The following is a 20,827-nucleotide window of genomic DNA, read 5'->3' on the forward strand; positions in this document are numbered from 1 at the left end:
TAAATTTATAGTTATTTAAGGAAACTGCGAGCGTAGCGAGCAGGGCCTCCGCAGGAGCTAGCTCGCAGTGAGCGAAGCGAACTGCTGAGCTAGTAGAAATTATAAATCTAAAAAATGACATCACTTTAAAATTACATTCAAATGTCAACATGTGGAAATTTATGTCTCAGGAAAAATATCCAATTTTGATTGATTCGTATCAACGAATTCTTTCATGCTTTGGAAGCACATATTTATCCGAAACATCATTTTCAAGTATGAAAATGATAAAATCTCAATACAGGACACGTTTAACGGATGACCATCTTGGGGATTGCATGAGAATAGCAATAAGCTTATACGAGCCAGAATTTGAAATAATCGCAAGTGAATTACAATGCCAAAAATCGCATTAATTTTTAATTGTAAAATAAAATTTTTGATATTAAAATATATAAGTCGATCTCCAAAAAATCGCAAAATGAAAAGTAGCTCGCCGGTGAAAAAGGTTGGCCACCCCTGGTCTAAGGCGTGTTTCAGAAATTTTTTCGTCGCGTTTCAAAAAATCAATTTCGAGACGTGCAATTAACGATCTTAAATTGAACAAACAGAAGATTCTTGGAATTAATCCAATTTATGGGAGAAGTTCTCGTTTTTCGAAACTTAGATATTCAGCAATTGATTCTGAAATCATTGCCTGGATAGATTACATGGAATCTATTGGAGTTTACCTCAATGATGAGATAATTTTGTCGAAAGCAACTGAAATTGCTGCGTTAAACGGTCTCTTCAAATTTAAAGCCAGTAAAGGATGGCTTGAAAAGTTCAAAAAAAGGCACAATGTAAAACTAAGAATTTTTCATGGTGAATTGGGATATACTGCGGATGAGTTCAAAGATCAAATCGAAGACTTTAAAAAAATTATCTCTTCTAAAATAAATGAATATGGTTCAGAAAATGTTTATAATGCCGACGAAACCGGCGTATTTTACAAGACCATTCCATCAAAAAGTGTCTGCAGGAAACGCCGACCAGGACAAAAATTACTTAAAGATAGGTTTAACATTTTTAGCCAATTTTCAGATTTTCATTAATGCTTTGCGCAAATATGACTGGATCCGATAAAAGAACTCCTTTGATGATCGGGCAGTTTAAGAAACCAAGGTGTTTTGAAGCTTGAACGTTGATGAATATTTACAATACCGGAATTCTTCAAAGGCTTGGATGAACATGGAAATATTTAACGAATGGTTGTATAATTGGAACAAGACTCTCAAACAAAAACAAAAAAAGATACTTTTGGTTGTAGACCATTGTCCTTCGCATAGAATAACAATCGAATTAAGTATGATAGAAGTTTTATATTTACCAAAAAACACGACTACTGTGCTTCAACCGATGGATCAAGGAATCATTAGATCATTTAAATCTCATTTCAACAAATTTAAATTTAAACATATAATTGAACAAATAAACTACGGTGACGCAACTATTGAATGCTATAAAAAATTAACCCAGAAAGATGCAATCTTATTTTCTTATCTAGCCTGGAAAGATGTGTCAGTGGATACAATATCAAAATGTTTTCAGCACGCCAAATGGGAAAACAGAATTGAAGAACCTATTATGGGAGACCATAAAATAAAAAATTTCGAACAAATTATAGAAAAATTAATGATCACAGATCCCATAAAAGAGGAGGAGTTTATAGACTTTACGTACTCTGAAAATGACGAACTTCATGAATTTGTTCAAAACAATAACTATGAAAATAACGATGAAAATGCAATTTTAGACAGTTCAATTACTGAAGATTGTGAAAGAAACAACTGTATTACACATCGAGATGCGATAAAATGTATTTCGGACCTCAAAAAATATTTTTCACATGACGATAATTTTGATGTGAATATGCTAGAAAGATTATTAAAAATGCAAAAAAATATAGTGAAAAGATCATACAAAAAAACTATAAATGATTACTTTACTTAAAATTTTGGTTTTTTAAATAAATGTTTCGGCTATTTATTTAAATGTTTAGATAGTTAAAAATTATAGAAATTTTTTGTTGATAGAAAATAGGATATTGATTATTTCTCTTACTCGCCAAATTCTCTTAGTCGCCAATTTTGGCTTGGTCCCAAAAATGGCGAGCAATAGAGGGAAGACTGTATAAGGGGTATTCTATTCCATGATTTCATTTTGAATTTATATCGGAAAAAATAAAAATCAATTTAAAACAATAAAAAGGTATCTATATTAATTATTTATTCAATACAGAGGAAAATCTGCCCAATTTTTGCTTTTTCATTCAAATGTCGCCAAGAAATAAAAGTACGTTAAATTATATTTTTTGTAAATAATTCATATATTTTAAATTATAAAAACTGGCAGTCGAGACGATAGAAATCCGGGTCGAGCATAAATTATTATTAGACTAACGATGCCATCGATTGTGACATGTGGAACACAATAAGTCAGATCCCTGGACAACCTTATCATTTCGTTCTATTTCGAGCTGGCTTCCATAACACTTCGAGATCCTCTTCCTTTTTAAGCTGCTTCAAAATGATTTCGAAATTCTCTTCAAATACAATTAAGAATGCTATCCTTATCTAAACTGTGGTGCGTGTTTAAGTCAGCAGGTCTCAACCATGGTCCCCAGAAAATTTTTAGTGATCCCAGGAATTTTGAAAAAATAAAAATATATTAAAGTTAAAACTAATTTTGTATTTAAGTATAAACCTAAAACGTTAAAATTAACCTGATTGAATCGTCGTCTTTGATCGGATTCTTACATTGAATTTGGATTGACTAAATTCACTTCCTCAAATAATAAAATAAATGCAAAATGCATGATTTTCTATAGAATTTTGGGAAACAATTAACTGAAACCTTTCAACTTAAGTACCACAAAGAGTCTGTACAGCCAGAAACTTGTTGCTCACATGAATATTTTAAAGTCTAAAAATTCCCAATTTTTGAAGATAGAGTCAGACATAAGTAAAATTATTTTTAGCAAACAAGATCAGAAATCTCACTGAATTACTGTTAAATTGTCTGTTATGTTCATTTTATTTTAATATATTAAATAGTCAAGCATGTCTAAACCTGCTCCTGAAAAGGTCAGAAATTGTGCGGTAATAGCAAAAAATGTTTATTTTATTTAAGGTAGTCCCCACAAAATTTTATAATTTAAATGTGGTCCCTAGTCTAAAAAAGTTTGTAAAGTAATCCTACATAGTTGCGTTTGCGAGGCCATCCATGTCCAGAGATCTAATAACTAAATTTCCTAATCAAATATTTTGAATTAACAAAAAAAATTATGTCAGCTACAATCGAAATTAATGTGAGCTCTGCGGTTTCAAAATAAATGAATAGATCAATTGAGAATAGTGAAAATGAATAATAAATTCAAAGGTAAAGGCCAGATCTCTTAACTAAATTTATTTAATTATTGAGAAATTAACAAAAAAGTCTTAAAATAACATTTTATAAATCAATTTTACTAAATATCAAAGTTAATGTGTTATATAGTGGCTTTTTTATTGGTTCTTTACTAATAATAAATAAATAGCTAAATTTGATTAAAAATGAAGAAAAAGTATCGATAAACTATGAAAAAAATTGTTTTACCAAAAATGAAGTTTGCTTCCAATACGTCTCCGGGACACTCCATTATTTTCGAGTGACCCAAGACCAATGGGAAGACCGGATCATCAGAATGAAAGCAGGTGGATTAAACGCAATTCAAACGTTCGGCCCCCCAAATCATAGCCAAGATACATCGCATGGAACTACCACGAAAAATACCGCGGATCATATAATTTTGCTGGAAATAGAAATATTTCAAACTTTTTCAATTTAATTAAAAAACACCAAATGCTCGCCATCGTCAGACCAGGTCCCTACATCGATGCAGAATGGGAATTTGTTATTTTCCAATCCTCACTGTCTAGGGTGGACTTCCCTACTTTTTGCTTTCAAATCGGACTTTTGTGAAGCTTCGTTCATCCAAAGACAAATGTAAAGACATGTATTGAAATGTCTAGTTTACATGCAATGTGTAAAGGAATGGTACTCTGTATTACTCAGAGAACTACTTCCCAGTACATACCAAATGGGCGGACCAATTATAAGTGTCCTCTTTACTACTGACGGTGACTGGGAGTCTGCCTTGAAAAGAGGTTCTATTAAAGGTGTCTACACTGGAGTCGATTTTGGTCCTGGAGATATTTTTAAGGCATTTTTGGCCATGAGGAGAGTGCAAGAGGACGGGCCTCTTCTAAACAGTGAGTTTTATCCTGGATGGTTCACTACTTGGGGAGGTATTAAAGTCAAACAAAATGTAAATTCTGTCACAAAAAGCTTTAATCAAATGCTTTATATGAAAGCAAATATTAATTTGTAATTTATTAAATTTATAATATAGTTATGTCTACGAAGGCGGAACCAATTTTGAATATTATAATGGTATGTCTGGTGGTGCCAATGACTTGATACAGGAGGCTATTACAGTGGGCAAAGACTGAGTCCTATAATTACAAGCTATGATTATTCTGCTCCACTGGGAGAAGGGGGAACCTACACGCCACTCTATTACTCCATTAGAAATAGTATAATCAAATATTTGGGCTGGAATCCCCCAGAAGTTCCCCCTCCTGTAATAAATATAAAATACCCCAAAATCAGTTTATCTCAGGTTTATTGTAGGTGATTGTTACTATAGCCAATTTCTTTCTTTAATTTGCTCCAATTTGTCCAAAATGGCTCAGTCCATTCAAAATATCCACTTAAATTTGAAGACATAGATCAGCCTTATGGATTTGTTTTGTACACTTTTTCTGGTATTTGGAACTATGGGAATAACTTTACTTTAAAATGTTCAAAAGTGGCAGATATTGCTCAAATCTATATTAATGAAGTTAAATCACTGTTTTCTATCGATAGATATATTATGGAGATATTAATGCCACCTCTCCGGTTATCCACGTTTTATACCCACAGAAAGTACTCACATTGAGTTTGCTTGTGGAGAACCAAGGAAGAAGTTGCAATGCTATTGATATTGCATTTAAAGTTTAAATATTTATTATAATTAAATAATAATATTTAATATTATATTAAAAGGGATTACTTTCCAATGTTACTGTGGCGAATAAAAAGAGGAAAAGTATATTGGAAGGATGGAAGATGACCAGAATTGAATTTTCTGGTTTATCGAACAAAGATATGGAATTTTACCGATCGAGGTTACCTCCAAGGTATAAAATGGACTGTTCTGGACGTGGTATATACTTTGGGTCACTCGAAATAACGGGGAATATTTCGAGCACATTTCTGGACATGTCGATGTGGGGCAGAGTAATATATTTGGAATGAGTTTAGGGGGTTGTGTTTGTTAATGGATTCAATCTTGGGAGGTTTTGGAATATAGGACCTCAGAGGTCCCTTTATCTTCCTTATCCGTTTTTATTTGAGGGGATTAATCGTTTTGCTGTTTTGGAACTGTCTGGTTTGGCTGGAATGGTCAATCGTTACTTGGAGTTCTCAGATGTAGCAATTTGGGATTAAATTAATTTTTATAATCCTTGTTAATAATTGTTGGGTTATCTGAACTTTCTTTTTTTAAATATATTTGTTTAAATAATTGAAAGTTTATTGATAAGATTGGTTAATAAAAATTTTGTGGACCTAAAGGCATATTGAATCAGTGTAAGCAGGCTGTTTTACAATATAGTGAGGTTTTTATATCATATTTTAATATTTTTAGTACATGTTATTTGGAGGGTATTCTTATAGTTGGGTTTTATATCTATTGAGTTTAATTCACATTGAATCAATTTTAAATAACCAAAACAGCTTTTGATTGTTCAGTTTGTTTCCATTCCAAATGAGTAAAAAAGGACCGTCTTTTAAATTTATTTTCCTATAAGACTCGAATTGATTTTATTTATTTTCGATTTTTTTCCATATAGTAAAATTTTAATTGATTAAAATGTCCTTTAAATTCATTTGTTGTAGAATTGTAGTTTTGTTGTTTGAAAATAGATATAAAATGGGCATTGTTCAACAACTAAAAGAATTTTTCTTCTGTGTCACATGAAAAAGACTGTTTGAAAATTTTATTAGATTAATAGTTAAAGTTATATTCAATTAAATTTGATAAGAAACATTTTTTACTAAGTTTACATTTTTTCTTTTTTATAGACCTGAGGAAGATTATTTTTTGGCAGGTCAAATGACATTTAAGATTTTTGCTTTCTCGATAATATCAGCCTTCAATTTAGCCAAACTATTTTTCAAAAAAATTAATTTTCTCTAATTATTCATATTTATCATTACTAAATTTTTTAACTGTTTTGTTTTTAATCACAAGTATCATCTTTGCTTATATTGCGGTTATTATTAAATTGATAATAAAAAAATATCAAATTATGTTTCTAATAGATACAATTTATGGTCTTTAATGCTGTAATTAAATATTTTTTATTATCAAAAAGAATTATTTGTAGATGAATTCTAATAAAGAATTATCAAAGTTCAAAAAACTAACAAGAAAAATTAGAAATGATCGAATAAGTTGAATCGAATTAATAATAATTTTAAGATGAATATTTTAAACAGCAAACCCTGCCTTCAAAAAAATATTTGCTCACGTTGTTCCGTCTTGGGAATATTTTATTAATAAGTTCTATTTTTTGTTTTATTCTTGGATCAGTACTTCTTTACATTAATTTAAATGTAAATACTATATTTTCATATAGAGCAGCTTGTAGAAATGATATTTGAATATACAGGTTGCAGAGATAATACCACAAAAATTAATTGTGGTCATTTTCGTCAAATAAACAGAACGGACAAATCATCATGTACATGTTATATATATTTTAATTTACAGCACAAAATGAATGTATGATTAAATTTGTTTTGTTCTAGAAAAATGTATATATTTACTACATTTTGAGCAACTACAATCAAAACCATCGATTGTATGCAAGCTCTGTGAATTGGAAACAATTGAGTGGGTCGACCGGGAATATTGGAAGTGAATGTGAACCATATCGGCTAAATCCGGCGGGATTAGAGTATGCCCCGTGTGGAATAATAGCAAACAGTTTATTTAACGGCATTTATACATTATTTATCAACTTATAGATTCCATAACTCTCGAAAAAGAAAGCAATTTCACATATCACGAGGTCCCCTTGATAAAAACAGGGATTGCATGGAATTATGATAAAGAAAAATTCAAAAACCCAGCACGTTTGTTGAAATACTAATTATAGAATGGAATAATACAATTCATCCTCCCAATTGGCTTAAAAATGTGTGGGAACTTGATTCTAATGATTCCTCTAATAATGGATACGAAAATGAAGATCTTATTGTGTGGATCAAAGTATCCGCCACTCAGAATTCTAAAAAATTTTATCGCCGTGTAAATCATAGCGTTAATACTTTCACAAATGGACTTCCTGTTGGAATGTATCGGTTCAGAATTGAATACAGTATTGTATTTGTACCAAATATTTTAGATTATCCTGTACTTTTATTTCATGGTTCTAAAAAGTTGGTGTTAACAAACACAAGTTTTTTTGGTGCTCGGAGATTGTTTTTACCAATCATATTTTTAGTATTGGGAGTAATTACTCTTATATTGTCATTTATTATATATTCTTTGAATTATGGAATAAATAAAACATTTTCTTAATCTCAAATAAAGTTGTTCAAATCATTCAATTTTGACCAGTAGCTAAATTATGATAAAGGACTCTGACTCAGAAAAGCGGATTATCAAAGTCAAACGAATCTAATTAATGATTTATTGTTAAATTTGTGTATGTTAGAATATTAATTTTTTATTTATATTCATTCAACCAAATGACCTTAGCCTTTATCGGCAAATACAATTTTCTGAATTCGTCGACTATTTCCAGTTTGAAATTTACACAATCCTCGTCGACAAACTCTTCCAATTTAATATAAATTTTTACTTCTTTACTCAGTCCAGGGAATATCTAAATATATTAAAATTATCATACAATTCCGCGAGGATAGGAGACATAAATTCCAGTATTCTTAGGAGGGGGAATAACTTTAAATCGCAAAATGTCAGTCCCACTATTAATAGCAAATACAGTCCTGCTGTATTCTATTCCATACGCGATGGTGCCAAAATCAATCAAATTCTTTGATATACGGAGACCTTGCATGTCCAAGAGATTTTCCGGAGTAAATGAACCAATCGTAGAAATATTTTTAGTTCTAAGAACAATATCTTCTTTCTTTATAAATTAATATTCATATACGAAAATTACTTTTTTGTAATCGACAGTTTCATCAGGCCTGCCGTAGTTAAAATAGTGTGGAAGTGGGATATTAGTATTTACACATTTTTGGTGATAATAATCAGATTTAGTTACATTAGTATTCTCCTTGTTAATAAATACTTTTTCTTTCATTTATTTAATAATAGTTTACCAGAACAAATCTTAATACTCTCCGGATCTTGGATAGTTTGACTCATATCAATTTGGTTTAAACTCTCTTGGTAATTAGATAAATTCTTCTTTGATTTAATTTTCACTTTTTCTTTAGTTGAATGATTTAATAATTGAATTCCATTTGAACTCTTAATTGTCAAAATACATAAATCACCTTTTGGAGCATTTCTAGTGAATATTCGTTCTCAAAAAATGTAGGAATAATTCTATTTTTAAGAATTTCTAAATTTCTTTTTTCCAATATTTTTTCTAGATCTGACATTATTTGAAATAACCAATCCCAATAGTGCACTCTTTCTCAACAATGTTAATTTGATTTTTATTTTGAGGACTGTCTTTGAAGTCATTATTCTCAATTTGAGAATCATCTTGTAGAGATTGTTTTGGCAATTTCTGAAGCGTCCTCATTAATTTGACCCTCTGAGCAATTTCAGTTTGTTCTTGGTCTTCGTCAATCTTCGATAAGCCAAATGAATCTCCTTCCTCGTAAGACTGTTGGAGATATATTCCAATCACTTCTTTAAACCTTTTAAAAGCAAATAAATAATTATTGATACTTTTTAAGTAATTTATCAGTCAGATCTTCATTTATGACCAACCTTTTTACTTGCACTGCCTGGGGAGACTTGTCAGTTTCAAATACTATGTCTTCATTAAAACTATTTTGAGGCCAATTCTTAAAGTCCCGATCACGTAGTCCAGGAGGAATTATTTTAGTGGGAGGCATAATTTCCCCAACAAACAGAGGTTTATGGACAGTCAAAAAATATGACCCTAAAATAAACAGAAATAAAGAGACCAGGGATATTTTCAATGTCATTTCTGTATATTTGAGAATTAGCATCCATCTGAGAAATGAATTCTTCCACTTCAGAATAACGAATTACTTCATGTCCTGACCCATCTGATTTAACAACAAAATATCGTCTGAGAGGAGAAGGAAAATCGTCCTAAAATCACCAATTTTAACAAATAAACAGATTCAGGACTCATAAATCCTGCTAGTCTATCGACATGACATTCTCCTTCAGAATTTATAGAAAATACGTTCTTATCAGAGTCCACAACCTTGGCCAAGTCACATTCGTGAGAACAAAAAAAGGTATAAATGCATTCTGACTGAACAAATGGTGTTTCTTTGACAAATGAATAAAATATTTCTCCGTCTGGACTAATTCGCAAACAATCTCTTCCATTTTGAAGACTGTATCCATCATTGAAAGTGTGAGTGAGCAAACTTTTGTCAGGAAATCTTAATATGAATTCATTAAACTAACATGGACATCAGACTATTGGTTTGTTGGTTAAATAAGACTGTTGCGTAATCTGGGTGTTCAAACTTGACGAATTTCACCAAATCGCTATCACCCTCAAAGATTTCAGTATATGATGTAATCCTCGTCTTGTCTGGGAACTCAGAAATACACGTTCCGTCTGGAAAATTTATAATTACAGTCCCGTCTTCACGCGTTGTCATTTTCTGAATTATTATGTAATAATTAATGATAACTTGTCCACTTTCGGGGTCGGTCACTTCATGGATGGCCAATTTTGTAAATGAAGGAGGACTGTCGTTTGAGAATGAGACAATTTTGTCCCCATTAACACTCGTCGCTGTCCATTCTGTGATTGTTTCATAAGTTATGTTCTCTGTCGGTTCGTTCTGGATATTCTTACGCTTTGAAGATGCTAATTTTATAAGAATCATTTAGTCACATTTCTGCAAGCTTAATTTTCTGCCCTCTGTCTCCTTGACTACTTTCGGAATCGCGATTTGTATTTCTTTTTTTAAATAAATATTTCCTTGTAGTTCATAAAACTAATAATTCACTTATATTTAAATAGTCACCGTCATTTCTCCATTTTTATACTTTTTTGTTAAATTCCACTTTTATAAAATATTCTTTCGTATTCTCCATTTTGATTTGATAAATTACTATTCAAATTGATTTTTGGAAAAATGGTTTGTCTCACAAAAATTGATTTTGATTGATCCTGTTCAACTTTAAAAGATAATCCAGTTTTTGTAGAAGCACAGAGTTGTATAAAATTGGCTGATTCTTTGAAAGATTTTTCTGAATTATTTGAGTTTATTTTTTCCTTTATTTTAATTACTGAATAGAAAAACCTCAAAATTCTCTATTTGTGCATCGTCTATACTCAGCATCTCGTTATTAGAATTGTCTATTTGTACTAAATAATGCTTATTTATGAATACAGGAATTATCACAAGGAACAGATATTTGATCAGATTTGACTGCAATATTCAATCCGTTAGACAAAAGAGCAGTAAAAATCCGTTCATCTAATTGACTGGATGAACTTTTATAAGCTGATTCATCTTTATTTATAATGAATATATTGTCGTTCACATTTACAGAGACGTTTATCATTCTATTTCCTTAGAAAAAGTAAATTAAATAGTTTTGAACCCATCAAATGTTCCTCGACGACAATCTTGATATTCCCTCCGTCGACTGGATACCAGTTGGATGTTGAACGGGTCACACTAATAAGATGGTTTCCAAAATCATATCCGTTGAACTATTAAAATAGAAATTAATCATATAGTGTTAAAATTTTATCGATTATACAAATACCATTAAAGATTTTATTTCTGACTCGTTGTTTTCTTTGACTAAATTTTCAAAGTTTTCGGGGACATTTAGATTTGCACAGCTGCTAAATTTTTGACTTTTTTTACGCTATATTTATAATCTATAGGAAGAACAACTTTTCCAGAATTTTGATTCTCATGAAGGTCATTATTTTTTAACGATAAAGATTTAAGTGAATCTTGACAAACATACGATTCTGTTATTAGTCGTTCAGTACTTCTACATACTGTCTATATTACATTATTGATATACTTTTGGACGATTCCCTTGACAGCTTTTCCATTTGCATTTTTTCTGCTAATTTGAGTTCTCTATGACGAGCCTTGACTGTTTCCATCCACGGGGATATTTCTTCTGATACGTGCTCAACGTAATTTCTGTTTATTTTTAGCGATTAACTTGAGACCTTAATCCGACACGAGTATGTAACCAAAAATCACAACAGTCGTAACTAAACATTTCTTGATTGAATGGAGCACTAAACACCACCAGTGTGCTTCCATCAGTTCTGCATTCGTGTTTATCAATTACAGGCATTTGCTGTACTAATTCACTGAATATCTAAAATATAATCTATGATTATAAACCTGCATTAAAGTATATCTGTCATATAACTCACTACAGCAATGTGAACTGAGGTTTCGTTTTCTGTACTTCTCTACTAAATCAGTTTCTTCCTCTCCGCTCAAACTGGTCACAAACTTCACGACTGATCATTTTAATCAATATTATTGTAATACTTGAATTCTTTGAACTTTGTCTTGAGTTTTGATTCTTTAAGTTTGTAAAAATATCGTCCCAAAAAAATGTTCTTTTAAATCCTTCACTGGATACCTTAACTAGGCGACCCGAAGGGTCCACTGATGATAAATTCATTGATTCAAACATTAGCTGTTTTAATAATCTGTCAGCTTCTGTAATATAAACTTTTTATTCAAAATCACCATAAGAACTGATGTTTTTGTCTTCAAACAATTCAAAAAGTCTTTGGGTTCGATTTAAGGTTTCCAATGAAATTTGTGTCGATTTTGGAAATAGCACTTGGCACTCGGGCAGTAGTGAAAGAATTGAGAATTCTGCTTCTCGAATTGCTTCAGTGTCCACTTTGTAAGTGGAAGGTACTTTAGCTTTGAATCATCTCCGTAGTTTATAATTTCCGGTGAATGGAGTGCTTTTTTCTCAAATTTAATTTCGGGTGAAATGTGCTGCCTTAAACTCTTAAAATTAGATTTTATCTTCTAACTTGAATTTCAGACTCATTTAAGCCTAATTTTTTTGTTAATGATTCAATTTTATTTGCAGTATCAATGTCAAATAATCTTTTTTCGCGATTATTATTGTAGGCTTCTCTCGGTGATATGTCATTTTCCAAATCCAGAACTACCTAATTAAATGAATCTTTTCAATATACATGTTCAACAATGCAGTGAATCATGTAAGGGATGCTCACAGAATCGACAGGGAGCGGCTCGAGTAGTTCGGAGTAAAATGGAAATGTATTTGAAACATTATCATCTTAATATGTTTATATAATTACCTGTGACCGTTATATATTTAATATTATTCAAATATTGTTTATGCTCCCATTCAAGGTCGATTATTCGATAAATCAACTCTGCGACTTGATCAAAAATATTATTAAATATTTCCTATTAATTTTATACAAATAGAATTAACTTTCAGGTCAATCTCATCTTTGTTCAAAAACAAACTTTCTTCGATCGTATAATCAAATCTTAATGTGTCCTTTATGATAGATTCAGATTCATTTTTGTCAAAATAGTCGTTTAAATCATGCCAAAAATTGTCCAGCATTTGGTTTTCCTGATCGATCATTTCTGGAGACGGTGGATTGAGGAATTTTGTGGCGCATGCAATCACTTGGTTAGCAGTTGTTTGCGACTCAGGAGTGATCTTTAAAACAAGATCTACAGAGATTCCTAATTCTGTCAATTTTTTTATCAGTTGGACATTTTCCATTCCTTGTATGAAAATGTAATGAATACGACCATCAACAGGTTCGTCATCTGGGAATTGTTAAAATAATTTACTAACCGACAGTTTTTATTTCACCCCCTTCTTCCCCTCGTTTTTTAAGAGTTGTCCCTGATTTTGGAGGCGTACTCTCGACGGTTTTTGTGCCACCTTTTTTCGCTGAACCTTTTCCTTTTGGTTTATCTTTCGGCTTTTGGACAGCCTAAAAATTATTTGAATTATTCTCGCCTTTTTATCTGATGTACTTTGTATTTCTTTTTGCGACAAGATTTGTGAAATACATTCTGATATAATCGAAGCTTGTGTTTCTATTAAAGCTTCATTATCTGGAAGCTCTCCCGTTGTGTTAATTTCCTTTACGGTTTTCATTCCCTGTTGTGTCATTTTGATCTGAAATAAATTTTAATTTTTACATTTTTTAATATTTCTTCTTTAGTGATTGCTGTAAAAAGCTTTCTTCGTTTTTGGTTTACTGAAATGCATAGCTGTTTGACTATATCGTTGTTTTCGGCTTTATTTGGAGTAACAAATATTATCATCGGTTTGTTAATTTCCTGAAATGTAATTTTCGTAATACATTTAAAATTTCTGTTTTTATTAATGACTTTTTCCTTGTAACCATTATTAGTGCTGTAAGCTAGCAACAGTGCCAATAAATATAAAAAAATTAAATATAAAGTTTTTTCCACTTTTTGAAATCTGGTATTAAATAGCTTTTAGACTTACTGCTTATATCAATAACAAAATATTGTTAAATAAATGTTTAGGGTGTCATATTTTCTTATATATTTAAAAGTCGTCATTTAAATCCTCCCGACCAATGTCTACTTGTTTATTATCCTTGAGAACTGCGAAGAACAATATTGAATAAGATATTATGCAAGTTAAAACTGAAAGTATAATGCTCAAAGTCGTCTCCATATAATCTATAATAACCAGAACAGTCATCAACTGCAATTTTCATCACTTCCATCAGGACAGTTGTTTATCCCATCACAGTGATTATGACTAAATATACAAGAAATTTTATTTTTGCATTGGAAATCTTCAAATCCCCTACATTCTCCTTAATTTTAGTGTTTATGTAGAAAACCTGTTCGAAACGGCGTTATTATAAGCCGGAATCCACGACTGAATTTAGAGCCGTGTTTGCTTGTAAATGTAATCTTGAGATTTCCGTTTTTAGTCATCAATCCATGCCTCATTATGGAATGTCCACAGAGTACTCGGAATTATTTATATAAGGAATTCTTTACCAGAACTGTTAATATCTCCGTCTGTTAGTTGTAGGAATTCATCACTGATTGTAGCCCCGCAAAAGTTAGAATCGGAATTGAGGTCGATAAATTCGATATTTATGATAAATCTAATATCGAGTGGCATTTCTGAAATAATCATGAGGACACATGAAATATTCTTAGAATTTTTTGGAAAATATATACAGTGGGGGAATATCCAGAATTATATGAGTAAAGAACATCGAGGGAATCAGTGTAGGAAAGAGATATCGTTGAATCACAGGCTTTATTCATATAAACTGTAATTATCCAATAAATGATTAAAAATACCAATTTTATGATCCTTAATTGTAAATATCCACCTTATCAACAGGACTAAAGGGATCAAAATCATTTTAAATTATCGGAACAACAATCAAATATATCGACAAAACAACATATGCGGCCGTTACCTTGATGTCAATAATTCAATTCTGACAACTCAATGATAAATTATGGCAATTAACATCACGATTGAAAGAGACAGGATTACTCATCACACCTAATAAAGAATAATATATACGAAATAAGACGGGAAAATATCAGAAATTAAAGTATTAATTAAAATAGACTAAAAGCATTTTCGATGAACAATGCTTGGGCCAGACTCGTCATACTCAGGCTTGGTGATCCACATTTGCTGGAAAGTGGAAAGAGAAGCAAGAATAGATCCCCCAATCCAGACCGAATACTTTCTCTCCGGTGGCGCTACAATTTTAATCTTCATCGTAGAAGGAGCCAGAGAGGTAATTTCCTTCTGCATTCGATCAGCAATGCCAGGGAACATGGTCGAACCACCAGACAAGACAGTATTAGCGTAGAGATCCTTTCTAATGTCGATATCACACTTCATAATCGAGTTATAAGTGGTCTCGTTGATTCCAGCAGACTCGGATCCAAGGAACTGGGGTTGAAACATTGCCTCCGGACAACGGAAACGTTCATTCCCAACAGTTATTACTTGTCCGTCTGGCAGTTCGTACGACTTTTCAAGAGAAGAAGAAGACGCGGCTGTGGCCATTTCTCTCTCAAAGTCAAGAGCGACATAACACAGCTTCTCCTTCATGTCTCTTACAATTTCTCTCTCTGCTGTTGTAGTGAAAGAATATCCTCGTTCAGTCAGAATTTTCATTAGATAATCTGTCATATCCCTCCCTGCAATGTCCATTCTAATTATGGCGTGGGGAAGTGCATAGCCCTCGTAGATTGGAACTGTGTGGGAGACACCATCTCCCGAGTCCATTACTATCCCAGTTGTCCTTCCAGAGGCATAGAGAGACAGAACAGCTTGAATTGCCACATACATTGCCGGAGAGTTAAATGTTTCGAACATAATTTGGGTCATTTTCTCTCGATTTGCTTTTGGGTTGAGAGGAGCTTCAGTTAAGAGGACAGAGTGTTCCTCAGGGGCAACTCTGAGTTCGTTGTAAAACGTATGATGCCATATTTTTTCCATATTATCCCAGTTTATAACAATTCCATGCTCAATTGGATAGTTTAATGTGAGTATTCCTCGCTTATTCTGTGCCTCATCACCGACATAACTGTCCTTCTGTCCCATACCCACCATTACTCCTTGATGGCGTGGACGGCCCACTATGGAAGGGAACACTGCACGGGGAGCATCATCCCCTGCAAAGCCTGCCTTGCACATTCCAGAACCATTATCAACAACTAACGCAGCAACCTCCTCGTCACCCATTTTAACAATAACGCTCACTGAGCGCGTTGTTATATAACCGACGATGCGATTTCCTAATTAGGAACTTTTAATAGCACTTGATTGTCGGTAAATTATATTTATTGACAGAGATTTATTCATGTATTAAAAATAATTTAACTATATAAATTAATTAGAAAATGATATTACTACCATATATTTTTTAGTATTTATATAACTTAATTCAGAAGAGAGAAGTTATAGATTAGTATCATGGTCTTTTCTGCGTAATTTATATTATATAAACATGTAATCCAATTTTCTTTACTCTTCAATTTGGATTTATCGATTTATATTAAATTCCAGATAATCGATTAGATTGTATGTTATCAGGCAACCATAAAAACCAATTGTTGCTGAATTACAGCCTAAAACTTGTCGATTAATTTCATTGATATTCTGTTAAGTACTTAGTTATTAAATATAAGATGCTCCGACAGGTCCTTTAGACACAAGAAGATTAACGATTTTGTCACTCGATTTAAAGTCAGTCCAGATAGAAAAAGACCAGATAGCATAATTGTTTCCCATGGTCAGTCATGAAAGAAGAGTTGCTGATCCCTCAAAGTCCATGAAATATGATTGTAAATGTAAGAATAGAACAAAAGCGCATTACAGCGATGTAATAAAATGGCCAATATTTTGATAATTTTAAGACTGCAAAGAAAAGCATCTCGGGTTTGGCTACAGCGTAAATAGGCGACTTATTTCTAAGGAAGAGATTTGCTTTAATGTGGATCTAATATGTATCATAAAAATGTGCCATTTCATTGAGCATTTGAAACCTCAGTCGTAACAGATAATCCCATCACAGCTTTTATTATTGACCTCTATTAATAGCTTAGTGGAAAATAAGTTCAAGGCTATTTAAAGGAGGTTCTCTCGGGTTTAAATCAGCATTACCTCGAAGAATGCTCAGATAATTTTTTTTAGAAAATCACGTGATTTTAATTTAAATTAATTGATCATATCTGTCCATCTGTGACTCGTTTACATAAATTTTTACGTTGTATAATTTGTTCGAGATTTACAATCAAAAACGCTTAATATGAAATATGAATTGCCTAGACAATTTTAGTTTAGTTTCCAACAAATTTCCTACCCTCTCAGAGTCATGAAAAATTAACATTTTATTTAACAAATGTTTAAGAAGATAATGAGATAATATTGTTAAAAGATTTCTATAAAAGAATGATTTTCAAAATTTTATAGCAAGAAAATCTTTTCAAATTTTATTCAAAACTTCAAATACATGTCAAAAAAACAGTTTTCTTAGTTAAATCTGTTTTATTGTTCTTTTTAATTTTAAGATAAATAAATTTTATTGCTAAAAAGAATTTTACCATGGTTTTAATAACAATCAAAATGATTTTGATTGAGGCCCTAATTCTACTAGTGAGAATTCAATTCAAACATATTTCACTGATGAGTATTCAGACTGTTTCTTTGATATTGTTCTAAACGTTAGATTTCGATATTAGACGTAGTACTCACGCTAAAACCAAATAATGGGTTAAATTCTACAGTTATTAAACAGTACGAATAGAAATAAATTTATAGAAACCAATCAAATTTTATAATTCCCCACATGGTACTGTTAACTAGTCAATAATAAAATGTTATGTATAAAAAATTATTACAATTTAAAATTACAAAGTCTTATGTTATCGAAATCGTATTTTCATTAAGTTATCCTAGTTTTTCAATTATAGAGTGGATAGCAATCAGTTGAAATCTTGATTATCCATTTTTTTGTTGAATAAATTGTTCTTTAATAAAAGTCTGGTAGACATAGATTATTAAATACAAATATTGGTATAAAATGATTTTGGTTTATTTTAGCCTTCTAATTCTATCAAAGATGACCAGATCAAAAAGATTAACAATCTATTTTTGAAGTTTAAAGAAGTTAATATGTGAGATTAATTGTTGAAATTTCATATTTTTAATATTATTAAATTTGACATTGCTAAAAACCTTCTCAGTTCTGATGGAACCCACCCTTATTGCCAATTCATTAACTCAAAAAACAACCAATGCTAAAATACTCAATAAATATCACAAATTTTGTATTCATTATGTTTTCTGACATGATACAGGGGAAGACCTCAAATTGATTTTTTTACTCCATAAACATATTCTTTTAACAATCTCAATATAAGTAAAAGAATAATTCGTATCATATAATTTTTTCCGCCTATTTATTTTTCATTCAAAATCCAAAGTGTGTTCCTACAGCACTGAGGATCTTTTTAGCACTGTAACATTTAAATTAGTTTATTAATAAAGAAGTTCGATAGTTTTATTTTTTCAAATGTAAAAATATTGTATTTATAAATTAATTATCTGGATGAGTTGCCAACCAGTATGTCTCCAAATAGCTGCACATATGGTTTCCCGCCTCCTCCAATTCATTCTCAATTAGGACTACGTCAAACATCTATAAATACATCTGTTACTCTAACCTCACTACTCCCATTTAATTTTTCTGCTGCAACTAACTGTGCTCCCAAATGTTTTTTTTCAGATTTTCCACGAGATTTTATAAGTTTTTGGAGAACTTTCTGCGAATCTATTTTTATTTGTATTTGAATGGGGGCTAGTGGAGTCCTCATAAGTTGTGATGGGTAATTGATGTGAGGACAATCCACCAGTACCAACTGAAGCAGTTTGGCTACTTCAAATATTCCCTCTACTTCTCTCTGCACTTCTGACATTCCTAAAAGTAACTTATTTCAAACATACTATCACCGCCCTTTGTTTGAGTTTTTGCCAATGACAGATCGACATTAATTCGTTTAGTGACTATTCTAAACTTTTATCGCATACAGTCAAAACCTGCCTTCAAACCTTCTTTGCACGTGATCTATCAAAGCCTTTTGCATTAATTCTGTCACAGCATAGCAACGAAGAGAAGGCCCGAGTATGAATATTGGTCTCATCGCAGGGACTATTTCATATGGAGGAGTATTTTCGGACTACTCTTACTGGATTTATTTTACTTTTTTGAAAAAATATTTCCATATATTTCGAGAATTGATTAGTTTATTGTATTCTTGATTTCCGTGGTCTTCATCTACTATTTTATTTGTATCCTTCATTCTAAAAATTAGCCTTTGTTCATACTTTGTAAATTTAGTTTTTAATGTCATATTTTGTTGTAGTCTTATCTTTTCTATCCTTTGGGGACTGGGAACAAATCCCACCTTTGCCCCTTCTTTGACTAACCGACCTGCCCACCATTCATCGTTGATTTTCTGGTTTAAATTAACTTAGTTTTCACCTCTTTTATGTGAATAAACTCAAGTGAACGAAAAGAGACCGCTTTATCTCTCACTGGAACTCCTTCGTCCAAACTTGAGTCGTAGCTGACTTTTGTTATAACAGCAAATGCCACAGGTTTTGTCTTTTCGATAAAAATTGATAGTAACCTGACATTCTCTGAGTATTTGGAGATAAGATTTTTTGTTTGTTTTATTTTTGAGAGTATTTTGGAAAATTTGGGATATTTCTAGCGCACGATTTTTCTTTCTCAAAGTTGAATCACTCGGCTGAAGTTTGCTGATATCATTTATGGACTCTTCATTGTTCATTATAATTTGTATTCTTACTTTAATATTTATAAATATACTTGCGAATGTTAAGATTCGTGACGATAATATTAATTACTATTGATTTCTATATTCCATGATCAATACCAATATGTCACTACTTTATATACTTCAAATTAAAAAAAAATAACCGACGTTAAAATCTGGTTTTGTACAATATCGTAGTAAAAGTTCTAGTTCTAAAAGTTCTATTTAGAACTAATTATTTTTACTTTCAATTCTACTACATGTTTGATTCTCGTTAAAAAATGTTCAGTAAACAGCTCAATTTTTATTTTATTATTATGTCACAGGCGCTGGGCGTTACCGAGCGCTACGGGATACCCGAATCGACTTAGAAAATAATCAAGAAAAAATACTTGAAATTTTATTTTCAAATAATAATAAAATCAAATTAACAACGTCAGGAAGTGAGCGGCCAAAAGATTAAATGTAAATTTAAATGACGTGACTTCAAAATCAAATGTTAATGAAAACCTGCTTGCTCATTTTGCCCAAAAGCAATGTCGGCACAGTTTTCATCATTTAGTGTTTCTTCACAATCTAAAAAATTTTTATTTATCTCATTTAAACTACCAATATCTCTATTAATCTCAATGCTGTTGAATCCATTGATCCCACGATATTTGTAAAATGGAGTATTGCCTTAAAATATTTTTTAAATGTTACCTGTTGAGGAATGGGTAGACAGATTATAAAAATACACTTCTTCCTTTATGTTCTTTGTCCAACACTTATCTTCGGACATCATCTTAGATAATGATCTTGTGATTGTCTGATTGAAGTGTTCAATAATTCCCTGGCTCCTTAGATTGTTAGGTCTACTATGAATTTGCTGAACATTGAAGCGATCACATGATGCTCTAACATAGGAATTTTTAAATTCCGTTCCATTGTCAGAATGCAAGAATCGGCATGGTCCAAAATCAAAAAAAAATTTCTTTAAGATTTTCTGCAACTTCACTTCCACTCTTAGTTTTCAAATTTTTTGTGAATCCATATTTTGGATATACAGTGCGACCTCGAATTGGGGAAACTTTTCCCCAATTTTAAGGTTTTTCCAAAAAAAGGTTTTTCATTAAATTTAGGTCTCTCCTGTTTGATATCCTACCTTAATAAT

General features: G+C 31.5%; 4 protein-coding genes and 2 long non-coding RNA genes across 6 annotated transcripts; 1 reads left to right on the forward strand and 5 right to left on the reverse strand.

The window, feature by feature from the left end:
- The first annotated feature begins 1,326 nt into the window (after positions 1–1,326).
- Positions 1,327–5,574, forward strand: LOC118761719 (beta-galactosidase-like). The gene is made up of 6 exons (XM_036499863.1): positions 1,327–1,913; positions 3,592–3,735; positions 4,075–4,380; positions 4,412–4,452; positions 4,485–4,681; positions 5,368–5,574. The coding sequence occupies exons 1-6, from the start codon at positions 1,327–1,329 to the stop codon at positions 5,551–5,553; spliced, it is 1,461 nt and encodes a 486-aa protein (XP_036355756.1). The 3' UTR covers positions 5,554–5,574.
- Positions 5,575–8,662: 3,088 nt separating this feature from the next.
- Positions 8,663–9,249, reverse strand: LOC115230928. The gene is made up of 2 exons (XM_029801030.2): positions 9,044–9,249; positions 8,663–9,012 (listed from the first exon to the last, which is right to left on the reverse strand). The coding sequence occupies exons 1-2, from the start codon at positions 9,211–9,213 to the stop codon at positions 8,748–8,750; spliced, it is 435 nt and encodes a 144-aa protein (XP_029656890.1). The 5' UTR covers positions 9,214–9,249; the 3' UTR covers positions 8,663–8,747.
- Positions 9,250–9,769: 520 nt separating this feature from the next.
- On the reverse strand, positions 9,770–10,574 carry LOC118761718. The gene is made up of 3 exons (XR_004997590.1): positions 10,336–10,574; positions 9,997–10,305; positions 9,770–9,966 (listed from the first exon to the last, which is right to left on the reverse strand). It is a non-coding gene; the product is annotated as an uncharacterized LOC118761718 (long non-coding RNA).
- A 19-nt stretch (positions 10,575–10,593) lies between these two features.
- LOC115230925 lies at positions 10,594–11,163 on the reverse strand. Its single transcript, XM_029801027.1, has 4 exons — positions 11,087–11,163; positions 10,919–11,030; positions 10,705–10,887; positions 10,594–10,670 (listed from the first exon to the last, which is right to left on the reverse strand). The coding sequence occupies exons 1-4, from the start codon at positions 11,087–11,089 to the stop codon at positions 10,594–10,596; spliced, it is 375 nt and encodes a 124-aa protein (XP_029656887.1). The 5' UTR covers positions 11,090–11,163.
- A 555-nt stretch (positions 11,164–11,718) lies between these two features.
- On the reverse strand, positions 11,719–12,308 carry LOC115230929. Its single transcript, XR_003883470.1, has 3 exons — positions 12,049–12,308; positions 11,845–12,018; positions 11,719–11,813 (listed from the first exon to the last, which is right to left on the reverse strand). It is a non-coding gene; the product is annotated as an uncharacterized LOC115230929 (long non-coding RNA).
- A 2,604-nt stretch (positions 12,309–14,912) lies between these two features.
- LOC115230924 (actin-2-like) lies at positions 14,913–16,096 on the reverse strand. Its single transcript, XM_029801026.2, has one exon. The coding sequence runs from the start codon at positions 16,076–16,078 to the stop codon at positions 14,948–14,950; it is 1,131 nt and encodes a 376-aa protein (XP_029656886.1). The 5' UTR covers positions 16,079–16,096; the 3' UTR covers positions 14,913–14,947.
- Positions 16,097–20,827: the final 4,731 nt, after the last annotated feature.

This window comes from Octopus sinensis, unplaced genomic scaffold (genome assembly GCF_006345805.1).
Source record: "Octopus sinensis unplaced genomic scaffold, ASM634580v1 Contig16795, whole genome shotgun sequence".
Taxonomy (NCBI): Eukaryota; Metazoa; Mollusca; class Cephalopoda; order Octopoda; family Octopodidae; genus Octopus; species Octopus sinensis.

Coding starts and splice junctions, on each gene's coding strand:
- LOC118761719 (XM_036499863.1), top strand. CDS start 1,327: ATGATAGAAGTTTTATATTTACCAAAAAACACGACTACTGTGCTTCAA. Junction 3,736..4,074: donor GGATTAAACGCAATTCAAAC/GTTCGGCCCCCC, acceptor TGTATTACTCAG/AGAACTACTTCCCAGTACAT. Junction 4,682..5,367: donor CCAAAATCAGTTTATCTCAG/GTTTATTGTAGG, acceptor GAATGAGTTTAG/GGGGTTGTGTTTGTTAATGG.
- LOC115230928 (XM_029801030.2), bottom strand. CDS start 9,213: ATGCCTCCCACTAAAATAATTCCTCCTGGACTACGTGATCGGGACTTT. Junction 9,013..9,043: donor ACTGATAAATTACTTAAAAA/GTATCAATAATT, acceptor TGCTTTTAAAAG/GTTTAAAGAAGTGATTGGAA.
- LOC115230925 (XM_029801027.1), bottom strand. Junction 10,888..10,918: donor CGTCGAGGAACATTTGATGG/GTTCAAAACTAT, acceptor ACTTTTTCTAAG/GAAATAGAATGATAAACGTC. Junction 10,671..10,704: donor TGTTCCTTGTGATAATTCCT/GTATTCATAAAT, acceptor TAGTACAAATAG/ACAATTCTAATAACGAGATG.
- LOC115230924 (XM_029801026.2), bottom strand. CDS start 16,078: ATGGGTGACGAGGAGGTTGCTGCGTTAGTTGTTGATAATGGTTCTGGA.